Source organism: Haliotis asinina, chromosome 3 (genome assembly GCF_037392515.1).
Source record: "Haliotis asinina isolate JCU_RB_2024 chromosome 3, JCU_Hal_asi_v2, whole genome shotgun sequence".
In the NCBI taxonomy this organism is placed as follows: Eukaryota; Metazoa; Mollusca; class Gastropoda; order Lepetellida; family Haliotidae; genus Haliotis; species Haliotis asinina.
Genome location: NC_090282.1, coordinates 45,042,975 through 45,060,668, shown reverse-complemented (window position 1 = coordinate 45,060,668; position 17,694 = coordinate 45,042,975). Strand labels below are relative to the sequence as shown.

Genomic DNA, 17,694 nt, shown 5'->3' with positions numbered 1-17,694 from the left:
GTTACATGCTTCAGCATAATTGTTATGTGCAGTATGATGCATGATACATCTTCCAAATACTTTTGTATGCTACTTGAGTCTGAAACATCACAAACAGAGATCATCCTCTCTACTGTCAATTACTAGTACTAACAGCTGAAAGGAAAGCTGTCTTTGATCCAATGCCCCAGTGTTCAGGGGGATTAAGATGGATCAATTATATGTCCGAAATCAGTGAGCAAAGTCATTTGTGAGTCAACAATGTCCTGATTTGCCCCTTGCAATAACAAATGCATGAATTTTCGCTTTTAGGTTTGCACTCACATTATTTAATACATGCATTATTTTATTGATTTACAATATATCATTCACATCAATAGTTTACTGAAGTTTTCATGTTAAAAACAATTTGAATATAAAGGACCCAATATTCACAGAACCATTTGCTCATAAAACTGTCAACAGTTTATGGTTTAAGTTAACAACTTTGTTGTGGTGGGGGATAATAAACTCTGTTCAAAGTATTACGATGAACTGGAAAAACTAATTTGTATTTTTTTGCATATTTCTTAAATTACTTCATGAATCTTTGAGGAACATGCATAAGTCAGTTGAAATAATCCTGAGACTAAACAAAGAGGTTCTATTTAAATTACTTTCTTTTTCCTGTCTTTTTTCTTTTCTTTTTTGGTGACATTGCAGATGATGACTGGGATGATAATTCTTTCTTTCTTTTCCTGGGAAACAAGAAGATTAAGTGAAACAAATCTCAACAGAAACAGCGTGTAAATGTAACATGCAGTTTCAAAGATTTTACTCAGACTATAAATATTGATAATGGTCTCCTGCTGGCGACACTGTGATGACAGACTAGGTCATCTACTGTTGATGCCATCCTTCTGATGATGTGTATAATGAGAAGCCTGATCACCTATGCATACTGGTTTCATACCGGTTTCTTAATTCATGTGGACACAGCATGTCACTCATTTTTGATGTAGTGGTCAGAGCGTCCGCTCGGAGAATAGAAGGTCACGTTTTCGATTCCCCTCCACATCATACTGAAAGACTGTAAAATATAGTACTTGTTGGTCCCTGCCTGGCGCTCAGCATTTATGGGTACAACAAGGACTGGTCACCTTGAAATCAGTATGATGTGTCAGTACAACTGCGGCATGTTACCTCAGGGAGGTAGCAGATGTTTAAGTACGACATTAAACCCCATTTCTCTTCACCACTACACTTTCTGAAGCTGACAGTCTTGTGACTGAAATGGTCACCTTTTGATATTGGCCCTTACTCTTGAAACATTCGTAGCCCTCAGAAATTCTTAACCTTGATCATAGTCAATGTGTTAAGAATAGGCTTATGAAATTTGTCAGGGTAAGAACGTTTTGAGACCTGTGATTGTGACAGGCCTCTGACACACCATACCAACTACTAATGACAGGCACATTAACTACTGGGAGTAAGTTGCAGCAAGCTGAGTACAGATATCCCCCTCTCCCTTACCTGTTTGACAGGTGTCTCAGGGGGCAGTCCCTCCTCTTGTGACCACTTTGTCCACATATGTGGCACCCTGCAATAAGACCAGGTCAATGAAATATTGTCTAGATATTAATAGTAATAATAATATGGGCTGTAACTCCTTCCAGATCTGGTATGGCATTCATTGGTCCAAGTTATGCGTCAATCTGTCTGGAATTCTACTTATACAAGCCTCTTTCTCATCATAACAAGAAGCATGTCACACAATGGAATTGAAATGTGGTCCTCTAGCTGATATCTGACTCACTTTACCTGTGGTTTTGTACCTGACACCACAACACTTTACCTGTGATCTTGAACCTGACATCTGACACACTTTACCTGTGATTCTATACCTGACATCCGACACACTTTACCTGTTCCTGACATCTGGCTCACTGTAACTGTGATCTTGTACCTGACATCTGACACACTTTACCTGTGATCCTGTACCTGACATCTGACTCACTTTACCTGTGATTCTGCTCCTGACATCTGACTCACTTTACCTGTGATCCTGTTCCTGACATCTGACACACTTCACCTGTAACCCTGTACCTGACACCTGACACACTTTTCCGGTGATCCTGTTACTGACATCTCACTTTAACTGTGATCCTGTTCCTGACATCTTACGCACTTTATCTGGGATCCTGTTCCTGACATCTGTCTCACTTTACCTGTGATCCTGTACCTCACATCTGACTTACTTTACCTGTGATCCTGTATCTGACATCTGACTCACCCGACTCTCTGTTTGCTCCACACTTGTGGTCCTGTAGCTGACATCTATTACATGTACTACAGTGCACCCAGGAGGGCTTCACACAGCGTTGACAGATATCACAGTGAATATAGCTTGTTCCATCCTACAAATACAAAAACATACTGCTGTGTCTTTGAATCACTGATTTTGCAGGTATAAATTGTATTGCATCAAACAGATCAAGTTTACCTGACAGCATGGCTTAACAATATCCTATGAAGGTATTTGTACACTCTTTTTGTTGACTGCTATTATTATCAACACAGCATGCAACTAAAGGAGCTTAACTGACACACCCAAACACTGCATACAAGTAAAGGAGCTCCCTTACACATCAACACACTGCAGGCAACTAAAGGAGCTCCCTTCATATATCAAAACACTGCATCCAACTACGGGAGGCTTCTTGACACACCCAAACACTGCATACAACTAAAGGAGCCAAGCACTGCATGCAACTAAAGGAGCCAAGCACTGCATACAACTAAAGGAGCCCAACACTGCATACAACTAAAGGAGCCAAGCACTGCATGCGACTAAAGGAGCCAAACACTGCATACAACTAAAGGAGCCAAACACTGCATGCGACTAAAGGAGCCAAGCACTGCATGCAACTAAAGGAGCCAAACACTGCATGCAACTAAAGGAGCCAAGCACTGCATGCGACTAAAGGAGTCAAGCACTGCATGCAACTAAAGGAGCCAAGCACTCCATACAACTAAAGGAGCCAAACACTGCAAGCAACTAAAGGAGTCAAGCACTGCATACAACTAAAGGAGCCCAACACTGCATACAACTAAAGGAGCCAAGCACTGCAGGCGACTATAGGAGCCAAGCACTGCATACAACTAAAGGAGCCAAGCACTGCATGCAACTAAAGGAGCCAAACACTGCATACAACTAAAGGAGCCAAGCACTGCATGCAACTAAAGGAGCCAAGCACTGCATGCAACTGAAGGAGCCAAGCACTGCATGCAACTAAAGGAGCCAAGCACTGCATGCAACTAAAGGAGCCAAACAATCCATACAACTAAAGGAGCCAAGCCAAGCACTGCATGCAACTAAAGGAGTTCCCTTGACACATGCAAACACTGCATGTAACTGAAGGAGTTACCTCAAACACATGCAAACACTGCGTACAACTAAAGCTCCCTTGAGAAAAGGGCAACATTTATACCTTAGAGGGACAGCGGCCACACTTGTCACAGTGCTTGTTCTCCTCAGCAGAGTACCGCTCACACATCTCACACCACCTGAAACACAGTCACGTCTTGGTAGTTAGACGCCACCTGCACTCTGGGGATACTCAGTAATCCAGCTTTACATCCATTACATGTTGACAAATAGCACTAACCTATTCACCACATGACTTTTCTGAAACTATCTTCAGTCTCAATTATGCCTAAAAAAGCATGCCTTGCGCCTACACCAGCAGTTTGTATGGGCAACTATTTACAATGCTGTTGTACTGCAATCAAAAGCAGTCCTCATGGATGTGCATGTAATACCAGCCAACTATTCAGTCTCAGCAAAATGGAGGCCTCACAAGTTTGACACAGATGTGGAAAACATTCTGTAATACTTGGCCAACTGCCATTTTTAATACATATCCTTCTGGCAGTGAAAATAATCCTAATAACGCTGAAGTAACATCTTAGTTTCAAACATGACACAACTTAAGAACACAACACACTACTTCATATTCATGACATATATGTTTGGGGGAATCTTAATGCAACAAGGATGTATAATTAGAGAGATCTATAGATATTCTTCAGATGTGTTACTATCAGAAAGCTAAACATCCAGGGAACTCTTCTCCCTAGAGTTCTGCTACACAAGTATTCCAAGTTATCACAATTCCTGTATATCAGACCCGTGAAGGTCCCGGGGTAGAATAGGCCTTCAGCAACCCATGCTTGCCAAAAAAGGTGATTGTGCTTGTCGTAAGAGGTGACTAAAGGGATTGGTTGGTCAGGCCGCTGACTTGGTTGACACATGTCATCGGTTCCCAATTGCGCAGATCAATGCTCATGTTGTTGATCACTGGATTGTCTGCTCCAGACTTGATTATTTACAGACCGCTGCCACATAGCTGGAATATTGATGAGTGCGGCATAAAACTCAACTCACTCACTCCTTCCTGTATATCACCTGTATCCCTGGTTGCTAGGTAGCGGAATCTGCCTTGCAGGTAGGTTGGTGAAGATCCTCACTGGGGATCCCTTCTTCTTTTTCGCTGAGAACAAGCTGTGGTTGTCATAGTCAACCTGGAACAAACTCACACTTGCTACTCATTACAATCATGCCAATGTGAAAAAATAAATCTCTCGCACTACACATGAATAATGACATCCATAGAAACTTGTCATGTAAATATATTATCGGACTGGACACAAATAATATCAGTAACAATGCATTTCTGATTAAAGAATAAAACCATTAACCAATGTTGTTTGGTCAAGAGTGAGTGTGTGAGTTCAGTTCTACGTAGCACTCAGCAAGATTCCTGCTATATGGTTGGAAATAGCAGAGTCTGGACAAGACAATCCAGTGATCAACAGCATGAGCATTCATCAATGCCAATGGGATATGATGACTTGTCAAGTAACTCAGCAAGTCTGACTACCCAATCCCATTAGTTGCCTTTTATAAAAAATCATGGGTTGCTGAAGATGAAATATTACCCAGATCTTCAAGGGTTCTGCTTCATTTTGAATAAAGACACGGCTTATGTTAAAAATTTGTTTGAACTGAATGATTTCAGAATACAGCATTGGAATGGCCTGAGCCTTAAACCTTTCAAAATGTCGAATTTGTCAGCCTATTTCAACATTCACAGCCGTAACCACAAAATCTATTCAAGGACAACACAATATAAGCCATGCCTGTCATGCTGGAATGCACCATACACACATGTACAGGCCAGATCAGGGTATTATCTGACTTATCACAAAAAGTGATATTGCAATGTGTAAAAGGAATCAAATTTAAATTTCAGTTTCTAACACAAACATAGAAGGTAGTGTCACATGAATGAAAAGTGAGGATCTGCAAGGTAGTTTTATTTATCTCACAGTGTCTCCTCAACAGTATCTAAAAGATACAGAGATACACAGAAGTATGTATTCAATAAGAGAGTAGGACAAAAACCCATACCAACCTGACAAAATCCTATAGGACAAAATGTCTGCACACTGCAGACAAAATCTCAATAGTATGAAAAATGACATTAAATTTATTTTGAAATAGATATTTTCAGTTTTCTTCATAAATAAGCAGTACTGACAATAAACACTAATAACATGATTCAACGAAATCTCATTAGATAATGCTTCACTCTGGTATACTTCCATGGTGCGTGTAATCATCTAATCATCTTCCTTGTTTATCTTAACTGATGTACACAAACTTCTTATGATTCTTATTTCATTGGTTTCTGTCCTGAAAACATGCTATTTAAAACTGATAAAAAAGGGTAGCAATAACATATAAAATGGGATTTTGTCATTTTGGAGTGGGAATTTGTTCAAAGAAATTTTGTCCAGTGGGTCTTTGTCTGGATCAGATTTTCTTTATCCCCCATTCAATAGACTGTCCGTGTTACACCTCATACAGCCCACTCGAGCAATCTTCAACGCACGTCTTCTACAGGAGACCCTCAGCCCTACCTATAGTCTACCATATGCAGGGCAGTGTTCTACAGGAGACCCTAAGCCCTACTTCATAGTTTATCATATGCAGGGCAGTGTTCTACAGGAGACCCTCAGCCCTACCTATAGTCTATCATATGCAGGGCAGTGGTCTACAGGGGACCCTAAGCCCTACCTTATAGTCTACCATATGCAGGGCAGTGTTCAGCAGGAGACCCTAAGCCCTACCTTTTAGTCTAACATATGCAGGGCAGTGTTCTCTAGGAGACCTTAAGCCTTACCTTATAGTCTAACATATGCAGGGAAGGTATAGCATCTGTGATCCTCTTCTCCAGGAAGTAAGGGAAGAACCACAGCACCGGAACAGTGACAACCTCTTCCTCACCTTCAACAAGAACCAACACATCATAACTCATTGTTTAAGAAGTAATTCACATGGCAAAATTAATCAATGTGTAGTATCATCAACCAATACAGAATGTGAGCATCTAAGGGAGGTAACTCTGTAATACAAATCGCAGCATCTTAAATCAGAGGCTGTCCATTCCATGAGCTGTTGTGATACATCTGTACTAGGTGCCACTCAACAACATCAACACGATAGAATTGTTTCGGTATCTCTGATATTCAAGGATATTTTAATTGGAGACAAAAAAATGGAGTTCACAGAACACGGTCCATAGAACAACAGCAAAGATTTTCTCCACAGAAAGCTGCAACAGTAAAACACTTGATGGCTTCTGATACCAGATTTCTCAAGAGTAATACTCTGTGTTTCCGTGTGTTGAGTGATACGCATAAAAACCTTCATCAACAACCTGCACAGGGTTGGAAGTTTATCAATACTTTTACATACAGGGGTGACAATACAGAAAATTCAACATACAATATGTATCGCAATGTCTTGGAACAACACAATTTTATGCACATCACGATATGTTATCTTCAGTTAATTTCTTAAAAACATACTTTCTTATATCAAGTAACAGTGTAAATTTTGACATTACCATCATTTTCTTGTGAAAATTAACAATTTTAAGGTCAATGATACTTATCATTATACGTAAAAAAAGGTATTGACATATTTATCATCCAATAGAGTATCACCATTATCAGTACTACAATATATTGTTAGAACTCTACCTTTACATGAATGTACAAAATGAAGTGAGATAGTGGTGTATAGATGCCTGGTCTTTCAGTCGCATCTAGTGTGTTCACTTGACGCTGAAGGAACAATACACATTTTACTTTGCTATTTTCAACTGCAGTGAAAACAACAAGAAGTCTCAATCTGGGATTTGAGACCCAAACCAGTGGATGACAACTAAACTGACACCTGTGAAGACTGGATGACTTCATGTGAGACATCACTGAACCCACCCTCGTCCTGAAGAACACAGTCAGACATGATCCGAGACATGGTCCTTGCCAGAGCTTCTACCATTCCCCCAAATGGAGGATCTGTTATTATGGCAATGTGTTTTTGGTGGCTTGGAGTTACAAAGTCTTGATACACTTGCTCACTAGTTCCTGAGTCAAAGAAATGAAAGTTGAACATATTGAAGCGGCAGAACTGTGAAGATGAATACACCTGCATCTGGAACATACATAAAGAAACAATGTCATCAGCACACATGAGTCAGTCAAGTCACTGCAGTCATTTCCATGTGTGACATTGTCTCTTGGTAGCCATTTACTGCTGGATTTATATACATCATACGCATGAGAATACCCACAAACAAAGATGGTCTTCACATGTCTTCAATCTTGGACCACCAGTTGGTTTGGGCCTTACCCCACTTAAATCCTGGTATGTTACATAAACTTTCAAGCATTTAACCAGTAAAGCAGGAAACACAAGCTGCGTTCATAAATACCATATAATCGCTAACTGGCAGATTTATTGGAATGAATTTGGGATACCTACACTTAATACATCTTAACTACTTATTCAAATTACACCAACAAAGATACATTTATCTAAATTAGCTTTGAAAGTTTGATGGACTTAAACACTTGCTGGAACCATCAATATAAGGGATAAGGGAGGTAACCCAAGAGCATTTCTGGTTTTATCCCAGTTCTCAGCTGTATGTTAATATTGCTGGAGAACACACTGGGCTTAATTGGCAGTGCTAGCAAGTGTGAATAATCATTTAACATTTATTTTGAATGAAAGTCTAGAGCATGGACCTTTTCAAAATTATTTGTTTCATATCTAAGATGGAGATATACAACAAACTAACAATTTGACAGGCATCAAAATATTCATGCCAGTACAATATCGAACAGGGAATAGAAATTCACATACTATTTTTTATTATGTCAACCTACAGATATATAATAAACAAGCAATTTCTATGCTACTCAAAAAAAAAACCACAGGTAGAGACATCTATCCCACATCACAAATTGCCTGATTTCTGCTGGATAGCTGGAGTTCAGTTTTACTACTGAAGTTCATATCTAACTTTACATAAATCATTCTGCACATACATATCTTGCATCCAGATCTAGCAGCAGGGTCTTTCTTGAGTGGCCCTTGGATCCACTTCTATTGATGATCGCTTCATGTATTCTGAAACAATCCAACAATCAGCACCTGTGAATCTTGGTTAGGCTTGGATTCTGCTGCCTATTGTTGTAAGAGGTGACTAACAGGATTGGGTGATGAGATTTACAGACTTGGTTCATGCATATTATTGTATTTCAGTTCTGAGAATTGATACTCATGGTATCAATCACTTAATTGTCAGTTCCAGGCTTTACTATTTACAGACTGTTGTCATACAGCTGAATGTGGCATTAAATGACAACCAAACAACACAGAACACGAGTCACAATATCCCTGCTGACATCAGACTGTAATTCAGTGGGGAGAGCTAGGTGTGGACAAAGTACATGAGAGACACGGGCCTGCCAGAGCCTGCACAAATTACATCACTTAGTGAGTGAGTTTGGTATTACACTGCTTCTAGCAATATTCCAGCAATATCATGACGGGACTACACATTGACACATCAAGTGATTCCCCTTATCAGCGTACCTTGGAGCCCCAACACAGAGTACATGGGTGACACCAAGTTTGTCCAGGGTCTGTAAGGTGAATGTGACAGCAGAACTTGCAAACAGGTATTGCTGAAACAGACAATCTCAAAAATGTTGAAAGTAACCTACAATATACTGATACACAATTCTGTCTCCAGTGCTAACAGTGACCTGCAGCGTACTGACGCACCCCACTCTAAAATGCTAATACATAGTGACCTACATACTACTGACACACACCCCTCTCTCCAATGTTAACAGTGACCTACAGTCTACTGACACATACCACTCTCTCCATTGTTAACAGTGACCTACAGTCTACTGACACATACCACTCTCTCCATTGTTAACAGTGACCTACAGCCTACTGACACACCCCTCTCTCCAGTGTTAATGGTGACCTACAGCCTACAGACACACCCCTCTCTGAAATGCTAACAGTGACCTACAGCCTACTGGCACACACTCCTCTCTCCATTGTTAACAGTGACCTACAGTCTACTGACACACCCCTACAGCCTACAGACACACCCCTCTCTGAAATGCTACCAGTGACCTACAGCCTACAGGCACACACTCCTCTCTCCATTGTTAACAGTGACCTACAGCCTACTGACACACCCCTACAGCCTACAGACACACCCCTCTCTGAAATGCTAACAGTGACCTACAGCCTACTGGCACATACTCCTCTCTCCAATGTTAACAGTGACCTAGAGCCTCCTCACACACCATGCTCTGAAATGTTAGTGCTGACCTACAGCCTACTGACTCACACCAGTCTCTCCCATATTAATGGTGACCTACAGCATACTGACACACCACTTTTTCAAATGTTAATGGTGACCTACAGCATACTGACACACCGCTCAAATGGTAACAATGGTACGTTGCCTACTGACAGCATATGTCTTGTTGTTGTTGTGTGGCTGGAACAGCTGTGTAGGATGCTGGAGTAGAGAACATGAAATATTTGTCTTCAGTGTGTGACCCTTATGTTCCTTGTGTTCCTCTGGCAACAACAGAAGATCACATGTGTGGCAGTAGACACGGGCAGAATCAAGCAGCTGTGTGTTTTGCAGACGCTGACATCTGTAACAAAACACTGGCTACAATAATGTGAGTCCTACTTCTCCCATAAGTTGCCCACATCAACTTCAAGACAAATCTGTAAGTAATCTTCATAAATCACTACTTCTATGTTTCAAAATTTACATGACCACCAATAATTTCTTCTGTATATAGGATTATTAACACATGACAGGGCAGATGATGAATATTATTAACCTAGTAAATATTAACTTTGTTCAAATATGGATGAAATTAAAAGAAATGTTTAACCTCTGCTACAGAACGAAAACACATTATTGCCAGGTCCCTGACTTGAAGTGGTTATGATCAAATGCTGCAAATCATACACAATATTTACAAATATGTAGGAACCATAATGAACAATGCATGCTGGGAAGTGTTGCTGAAGAAAACCAAATCATTTACATATCCTATAGAATTTTTCAAATTTTGTTATGAAACAGCACATACCGATTCCACAGATCATCATGGGAATATCTGGTAGAATTTCCCTTGTTAATTAGCTTGCGTTCCTCTATCTTCTCTTTTGATATCTTTTCATCAGCATACTGGAAGAATTGACATTGTTTTCTGTCTCTGAAGGCCGAGCATGCGAAGAACTTTCTCTGTTTGCCTGGCTTCTCTCCATCCTGGTCATACTTGATGAATAACAGTGCAGGTCCTGAGGGACACAATCAACATGACTTGTAATGTGAACTTGGATGCATCCTGGTTACCATGTGAGTGTGTTTTGTATATCAACTTTGTTATGTAACATTGACCATGGACTGGTATATTAATGCTTTGTCCCTTGCTGTACTGGTCCAGGTCTCCTAGCAAATGATGCAACTGTAGCAGCGCTGGTATCAAAATTGTTGCATATCTACGTAATAATGTAAAATTTGGCAGCATCCATTGTAGAATGGAGTATCTTCCTTGTCCCTTGTCGTATTCATATTCATTCATATTACGTATCACACTATTAATACAGGTATATGTTCCATCCCATAAATATCCCTTTTAAAACTTTTAAAATATTTTGACTTTGGGGTAAATGGTTTGCTATATCTTCCATGCCCTGATCCTATTGTAAAAGTGCTTGATATAAATATGTATCATTGATGGTGATCTGAATATATCCTCCATGTATAAAACTCTTATCTCTATGCCATGATGCACCTTGTTAAAGGGGCACTGATGCGGAGCGAATAATGTTTCTCGCCAACGGTCTAATTACGGAACCAAACTGCAAATTGGTCAGCGCCCGCTCCTTCAACCGTGACGGACAAAGGAACTGGGCTCCTGTCCATATTAGCAGAATTTCTTCACCCAAAAGAGTCAGGAGGCCGGATGCCCATCATATGACATTATTTAAAAATATCCATGGTATTCCTTGTCTGATCGTAACAAAATATCCCAGCAGTGTAGTTTTTTTTCGGATGCTTGGATGGTATTGTTACTCAATTTGATCCTATTTCTGTGTTTTTAACCTCGATATTTAATCATGTTACATGAAAATATGATGCTTGGATGGTATAGTTACTCAATTTTATCCTGTTTCTGTGTTTTTAACCTCGATATTCAAATATGTTACATGAAAATATGATGTCTACAGGCACGTAGCAAGCCATTTGTTTCAGTACGGAAGATTGCAAAGCTTTATATTTAGGTAGTTTTGAGTGTTGGTTCAGCTGTGATAGCAACTATCATACGTAAATTTTGGTAGCTATGGTAGCTACAATGGTTTATTATTTATGATAATAAAAACACACAGTTGATTTATTTGAATTCGTAAACAATAAACGATGACTTTGCCTTTGGTAGAGAAATCTGAAGATTTTCTTAAGTAAATAAAAAAAACCTTATTTCACGTATTTACCCAAGTACACAGCAAATGCCTGTATGTATTACTTATGTAACGAAATTCCGTTGGTATCCTCAAAACAGTTTCGGCCCATAACTGTTTTCAGGCTGCATGCGACACAGAGATTACATCTTCCTTGCTGTAACTCGCGTTTGATGGTGTAAACCTACACGTGTTATTTGTCATCATTCTCTGGATGGTCAATTAATGAATTCATAAGAGGTATAATTAGTAGTAACACCACTCAGGTTACTCAACAAAGGTTCCCATTTGGCATTTCTCCTGTCTGGAGTAAATACTCAACATTATAAATTAAGGTCTGTAACGGCAAATTTATTGTATGTTATGTAATATGTGCATGTAAGTGATGCAAGAGGGTTTATCAGCTGAGTTACAAAAACAAACATCGATCAAAAGATTAACCAATAACACACTGATTGATTAATTACTTTTGTCAAAAGGTAGTGTGTGTAGATGACTACACCCTGTCGTAAAGTGCGATTGTAAAAACAACATCCACCCTTCAAAGAATTAACCACCCTTGCGTTGATTGATTGATTGCTCTTTATTGGTTAACTAAATTACTTAGAATAGTGGACATCATACAATTAGTTGCCAGGTGTGCTATCTTGGGTGACCAGTGAGAGGTTTATCAGCTTTTCACCAACGAAAGACGTGAAACGATGTGTTGCTTTTTTGCAAATGAGACAGTTGTAAGACACGCAACACAGAGCAGGATTATTTACCAGCTGCAGATGAATGGAATACGATTTCTTTTACGTGGATATTGATGGATACATTCCTGAACAAGGTAGTAGCCTGACATTGTTGCTATAAAATTAGTCTGTTTTACATTCTTTATTTGCATTTTGTTTTAATTTATTTGTTGTAGCATTCAGCAGAATCGATATGACAGAAAACACACACTAGATCGCATATGTGTGTGAAATAGGATCCACATCGGCAATCTATACAATGTATAAATGTTGCTGTTATGTTAGAAATTTACTATGAGTATAAGCAGACCGTGTGTTCTTCTATTAATTTTCAAAATCATACAAATATGACAATAAACTATTTAGTGTTATGAGACAAAATATAGAGACGTACATTGGCTTCGGTATTTTTCCGTCCTGATAGTTTTTACCATTTCTGCCACTGGCAGATGATTAATCTACAAAGTGTTTCATTTGTTTTCATAATACATTTGTAATGAAGTACAAATGACTGCACCTCAGTTGATCTGTCTATAATTAAACTATCAGTTGCACATACGGACTGCGCAGCAGAGGTCACGAACCAGTCACGAATTCTGGGATATCATCCGGGTACTCACTGGAGAAAAACAATAACAAAGGTTTACACCAGTCCACGGAAATTGCTCCGCATCAGTGCCCCTTTAAACCCATAGAATATTGATTATGAACCACCTTATTTCTATGTCTTGATGCCCTGCATGAGTAGCATTTCATAGGGCCTGTTATATTCCATTGGATTCCAGTCTTTACCTTCAAATGTTTATATATCTATCCTGTAATGTAAAATTATGCATTGTTGTTCATGGAATGTTACATCTCTTCTGCCTGGAACCACCTGTATAAACATTCTGCATAACTGACGATATTGTACATAGCCTTGTTGTACCTGTACTATAAGTTCCCATGTAATGTAGGGGTCATATTGTACAATGGGCTCTGTCTTAAAAAACTTTTGCATATTTACTATAGATTGCATAATTAGGCATTATTGACCGTGGAACGATGAATTTCTCTTGCCTGCATATACATGTGTAACTATTTTGTAAACCGTCATATAACTGTATTTGTAAGCTTCTGTATATTGTATGGACCATGTATACACAGGGCCGATGGCCCATACCATTGTGCAGAATACAGAGAATAATAAAAATACATCAGAAAACACACTTGAATGACAACCCATTTACAATGTATATCATTCTTAACTTCTAATATAAATATCATTTCATCTGCCACAAACTTAAAACATAAGCATTGTAAGTGCATATGAACATGCAACATCACACAAAATATAAAGCTGAATTTTCAACCAATTACACTTGGTTCAAATTAGCTTTGATAAATCTATTTGTAAATCATAGATCTATTTTGAAGATAGACTTGTTTAAAGGGGCACTGATGCGGAGCGAATAATGTTTCTCGCCAACGGTCTAATTACGAAATCAAACCGCAAATTGGTCAGCGCCCGCTCCTTCGACCGTGACGGACGAAGGAACTGGGCTCCTGTCCATATTAGCAGAATTTCTTCACCTAAACATTCGGGAGGCCGGATGCCCATCATATGCCATTTGTTTAAAAATATCAATGGTATTCCTTGTCTGATCGTAACAAAATATCCCAGCAGTGTAGTTCTTTTCGGATGCTTGGATGGTATAGTTACTGATCCAATTTGATCCTATTTCAGTGTTTTTAACCTGATATTTAATCATGTTACATGAAAATATGATGTCTACAGGCACGTAGCCATTTGTTTCAGTACGGAAGATTGCAAAGCTTTATATTTAGGTAATTCTGAGTGTTGGTTCAGCTGTGATAGCAAATATCTTACGAAAATTTTGGTAGCTATGGTAGCTACAATGGTTTATTATTTATGTTAAGAAAAACACACAGTTGATTTATTTGAATTCGTAAACAAAAAACGATGACTTTGCCTTTGGTAGAGAAATCTGAAAATTTTCTTACGTAAAAAACCCTTATTTCACGTATTTACCCAAGTACACAGCAAATGCCCGTGTGTATTCCTTTTGTAACGAAATTCCATTGGTATCCTCAAAACAGTTTCGGCCCAATAGTGTTTTCAGGCTGCATGCGACACAGAGATTACATCTTCCTTGCTGTAACTCGCATTTGATGGTGTAAACCTACACGTGTTATTTGTCATCATTCTCTGGATGGTCAATTAATGAATTTATAACAGGTATAATTAGTAGTAACACCACTTCGGTTACTCAACAAAGGTTCCCATTTGGCATTTCTCCTGTCTGGAGTAAATACTCAACATTATAAATTAAGGTCTGTAATGGCAAATGTATTGTATGTTATGTAATATGTGCATGTAAGTGATGCAAGAGGGTTTATCAACTAAGTTACAAAAACAAACATCGATCAAAGGATTAACCGATAACTCACTGATTGATAAATTACTTTTATCTTCTAGCGGATTTGTCAAAAGGCAGTGTGTGTAGATGACTACACCCTGTCGTAAAGTGTGAGTGCAAAAACAACATCCTCCCTTCAAAGAATTAACCACCCTTGCGTTGATTGATTGATTGCTCATTATTGGTTAACTAAATTACTTAGAATAGTGGACATCATACAATTAGTTGCCAGGTGTGCTATCTTGGGAGACCAATCAGAGGTTTATCTGGTTTTCACCAACGAAACACGTGAAACGATGTGTTACTTTTTCGCAAATGAGACAGTTGTAAGACACGCGACACAGAGCAGGATTACTTACCATCTGCAGATGAATGGAATACGATTTCTTTTACGTGGATATTGATGGATACATTCCTGAACAAGGTAGTAGCCTGACATCGTTGCTATAAAATCTGTCTGTTTTACATTCATGTTTTGCATTTTGTTTTAATTTATTTGTTGTAGCATTCAGCAGAATCTGTATGACAGAAAAAACACACTTGATCGCGTATGTGTGTGAAATAAGATCCACATTGGCATTCTATACAATGTATAAATGTTGCTGTTATGTTAGAAATTTACTATGAGTATAAACAGATCGTGTGTTCTTTTATTAATTTTCAGAATCATACAAGTATGACAATAAGCTAACTAGGGTTATGAGACAAAATATAGAGACGTTTTCCGTCCTAATAGTTTTTTACCATTTCTGCCACGGGCAGATGATTAACCTTCAAAGTGTTTCATTTGTTTTCATAATACATTTGAAATGAAGTAAAAATGACTTCACCTCAGTTGATCTGTCTATAATTAAACTATCAATTGCGCTTACGGACAGCGCAGCAGAGGTCACGAACCAGTCACGAATTCTGGGATATCATCCGGGTACTCACTGGAGAAAAACAATAACAAAAGTTTACACCAGTCCACGGAAATTGCTCCGCATCAGTGCCCCTTTAATCTGTCTAAACAGGCTAATACATTACTTTGTTCTAACCTTTCATGAAACATAAAAGTTAGTATTCTCAACAAATGTTTAAAAAGACTGCTTTTGTCTGTCTATGGTGAAAGAAATATTTCACTGCTATGTGTCGATGTACATGCAGATGTACAGAGCTGCTGGCTGGGTTTGAAGCTTAAAAAATGACTCTTTCATTTCTTAGGATATAGGAATCAAGTTTGTCTGACATGTTTTTTGAAAATACTGAAGAAAGTTTGAGCTATTCGGTCATAGTGTATATTCAGTATGCCAGTTTCTTATCAAATAACAAGAGAGTTTTTTTCTTCTTCCACAAATGAGCATGGATGGTTGGTACTGATGTGTATGATTCCCAGTGTATCATATTTCTAAGTTACCATATTTACTGTAATTTGTAAAGTTTGAGGCGGATTGAACGCTTGATTACATCGATAATCATAATGTCGATTGCCTAGCCGTAATTAGCCTGTATTATACAGGCCTTACCATGTGGACAGGACGGTACATCCACATCCACTGTGTCTAGAATAACGTCAACATTGCTGATGTTAGCCGACATCACAAGCGACCAAACACACGTGTTTTGACAGAAACTTGTAAACTTCCGGTAAGGGAAGTCACTCTCATTTCATGCTGTTCAAAACAGCAGACAAGTATGCTACTGGTTCGTAGTTCAAATCTTAATATATGCTTTTTTCATTCTTATTCCACAATATATTCATGTTTCATGAATTTCAGAATATGTCGATAACACACAGCACTTTTTATTGCCTATTTTATTTAGATCTATTGTTTTTTGTATATCTACAAAAATAATTATGAAAGAAAGTCAGTGGATGAATTTACGATCTATGAGAAAGTTAATTGCGAACTCTCAATCTCATAGCAAATGAGGGCTGAACATTTGCTTGCTTAGAATATTCCAGGAAAAAAAGTTTTATTAATACACAATAGTGAAATCCAGAATAAATGAAACTTACAAGTATGAAACCCAGATTCTACAAAGTTCAAGACACAATTGTTGATTTTTGCCTTGAACTTACCTATGTTATACTGCATATGAGGAGCTTGTGTTATAACAGGTCAAAAGGCCAAAAGGGATGAAACTGGAAAAATCAAAAGGGCCAAAGAAACGTCAAAAAGGGCCAAGGGAAAGTCAAAAGGGCCAAACTTTCAGAAAATATAAAGATAAGGAGAAATTACTTACATGATGTTGCGGTAGTTCTAAACATCTCAGAGTGTCTCAATGTTGTTTAGTTAAAACATCTCAGAATCTTTTAGGTGTATAATAGTCAACCATGCAACTGTTTATTTAATGTTTACAAGAGGTTTAACAGGCACTGGTGAAAATTACACGACTCAGTAATCTAAACATAATTAATGTTTTAAATAGTTGTGAATGATTTCGTGACTCAGAATGCTATTTAAGACAAACATGAATATGTGTAAACACCTATAGCCTGTTTGCAGTGAAAACATACTGATGAATTTCACGCTGAACCAAAAATTAAATTGAATAAAGTGAAATTAAGATTGTGAATCCTCATGATTTTTTCTTGCCAGCTGAACATGTAAGTCTCAGAATGTTATTCAACTTAGGATAAAAGTTGTTTAACAACCAATCAATG

General features: G+C 38.4%; 1 protein-coding gene across 1 annotated transcript; it reads right to left on the bottom strand.

The window, feature by feature from the left end:
• Positions 1-285: 285 nt before the first annotated feature.
• Positions 286-16,669, bottom strand: LOC137276873 (rRNA N6-adenosine-methyltransferase ZCCHC4-like). The gene is made up of 12 exons (XM_067808521.1): positions 16,553-16,669; positions 10,519-10,729; positions 9,879-10,068; positions 8,975-9,066; positions 8,425-8,506; positions 7,309-7,525; positions 6,207-6,310; positions 4,427-4,542; positions 3,450-3,525; positions 2,252-2,375; positions 1,492-1,558; positions 286-716 (listed from the first exon to the last, which is right to left on the bottom strand). The coding sequence occupies exons 1-12, from the start codon at positions 16,623-16,625 to the stop codon at positions 632-634; spliced, it is 1,437 nt and encodes a 478-aa protein (XP_067664622.1). The 5' UTR covers positions 16,626-16,669; the 3' UTR covers positions 286-631.
• Between the last annotated feature and the right edge of the window lie 1,025 nt (positions 16,670-17,694).

Bases quoted from the DNA above. Each gene is read 5' to 3' on its own strand.
- LOC137276873 (XM_067808521.1), bottom strand. From the start codon at position 16,625: ATGTCGGCTAACATCAGCAATGTTGACGTTATTCTAGACACAGTGGAT. The intron at 9,067-9,878 runs GTCAGTAGGCAA...TGTCTGTTTCAG, and splicing joins ACAACAACAAGACATATGCT to CAATACCTGTTTGCAAGTTC. The intron at 8,507-8,974 runs GTACGCTGATAA...GGATTGTTTCAG, and splicing joins CTCTGTGTTGGGGCTCCAAG to AATACATGAAGCGATCATCA.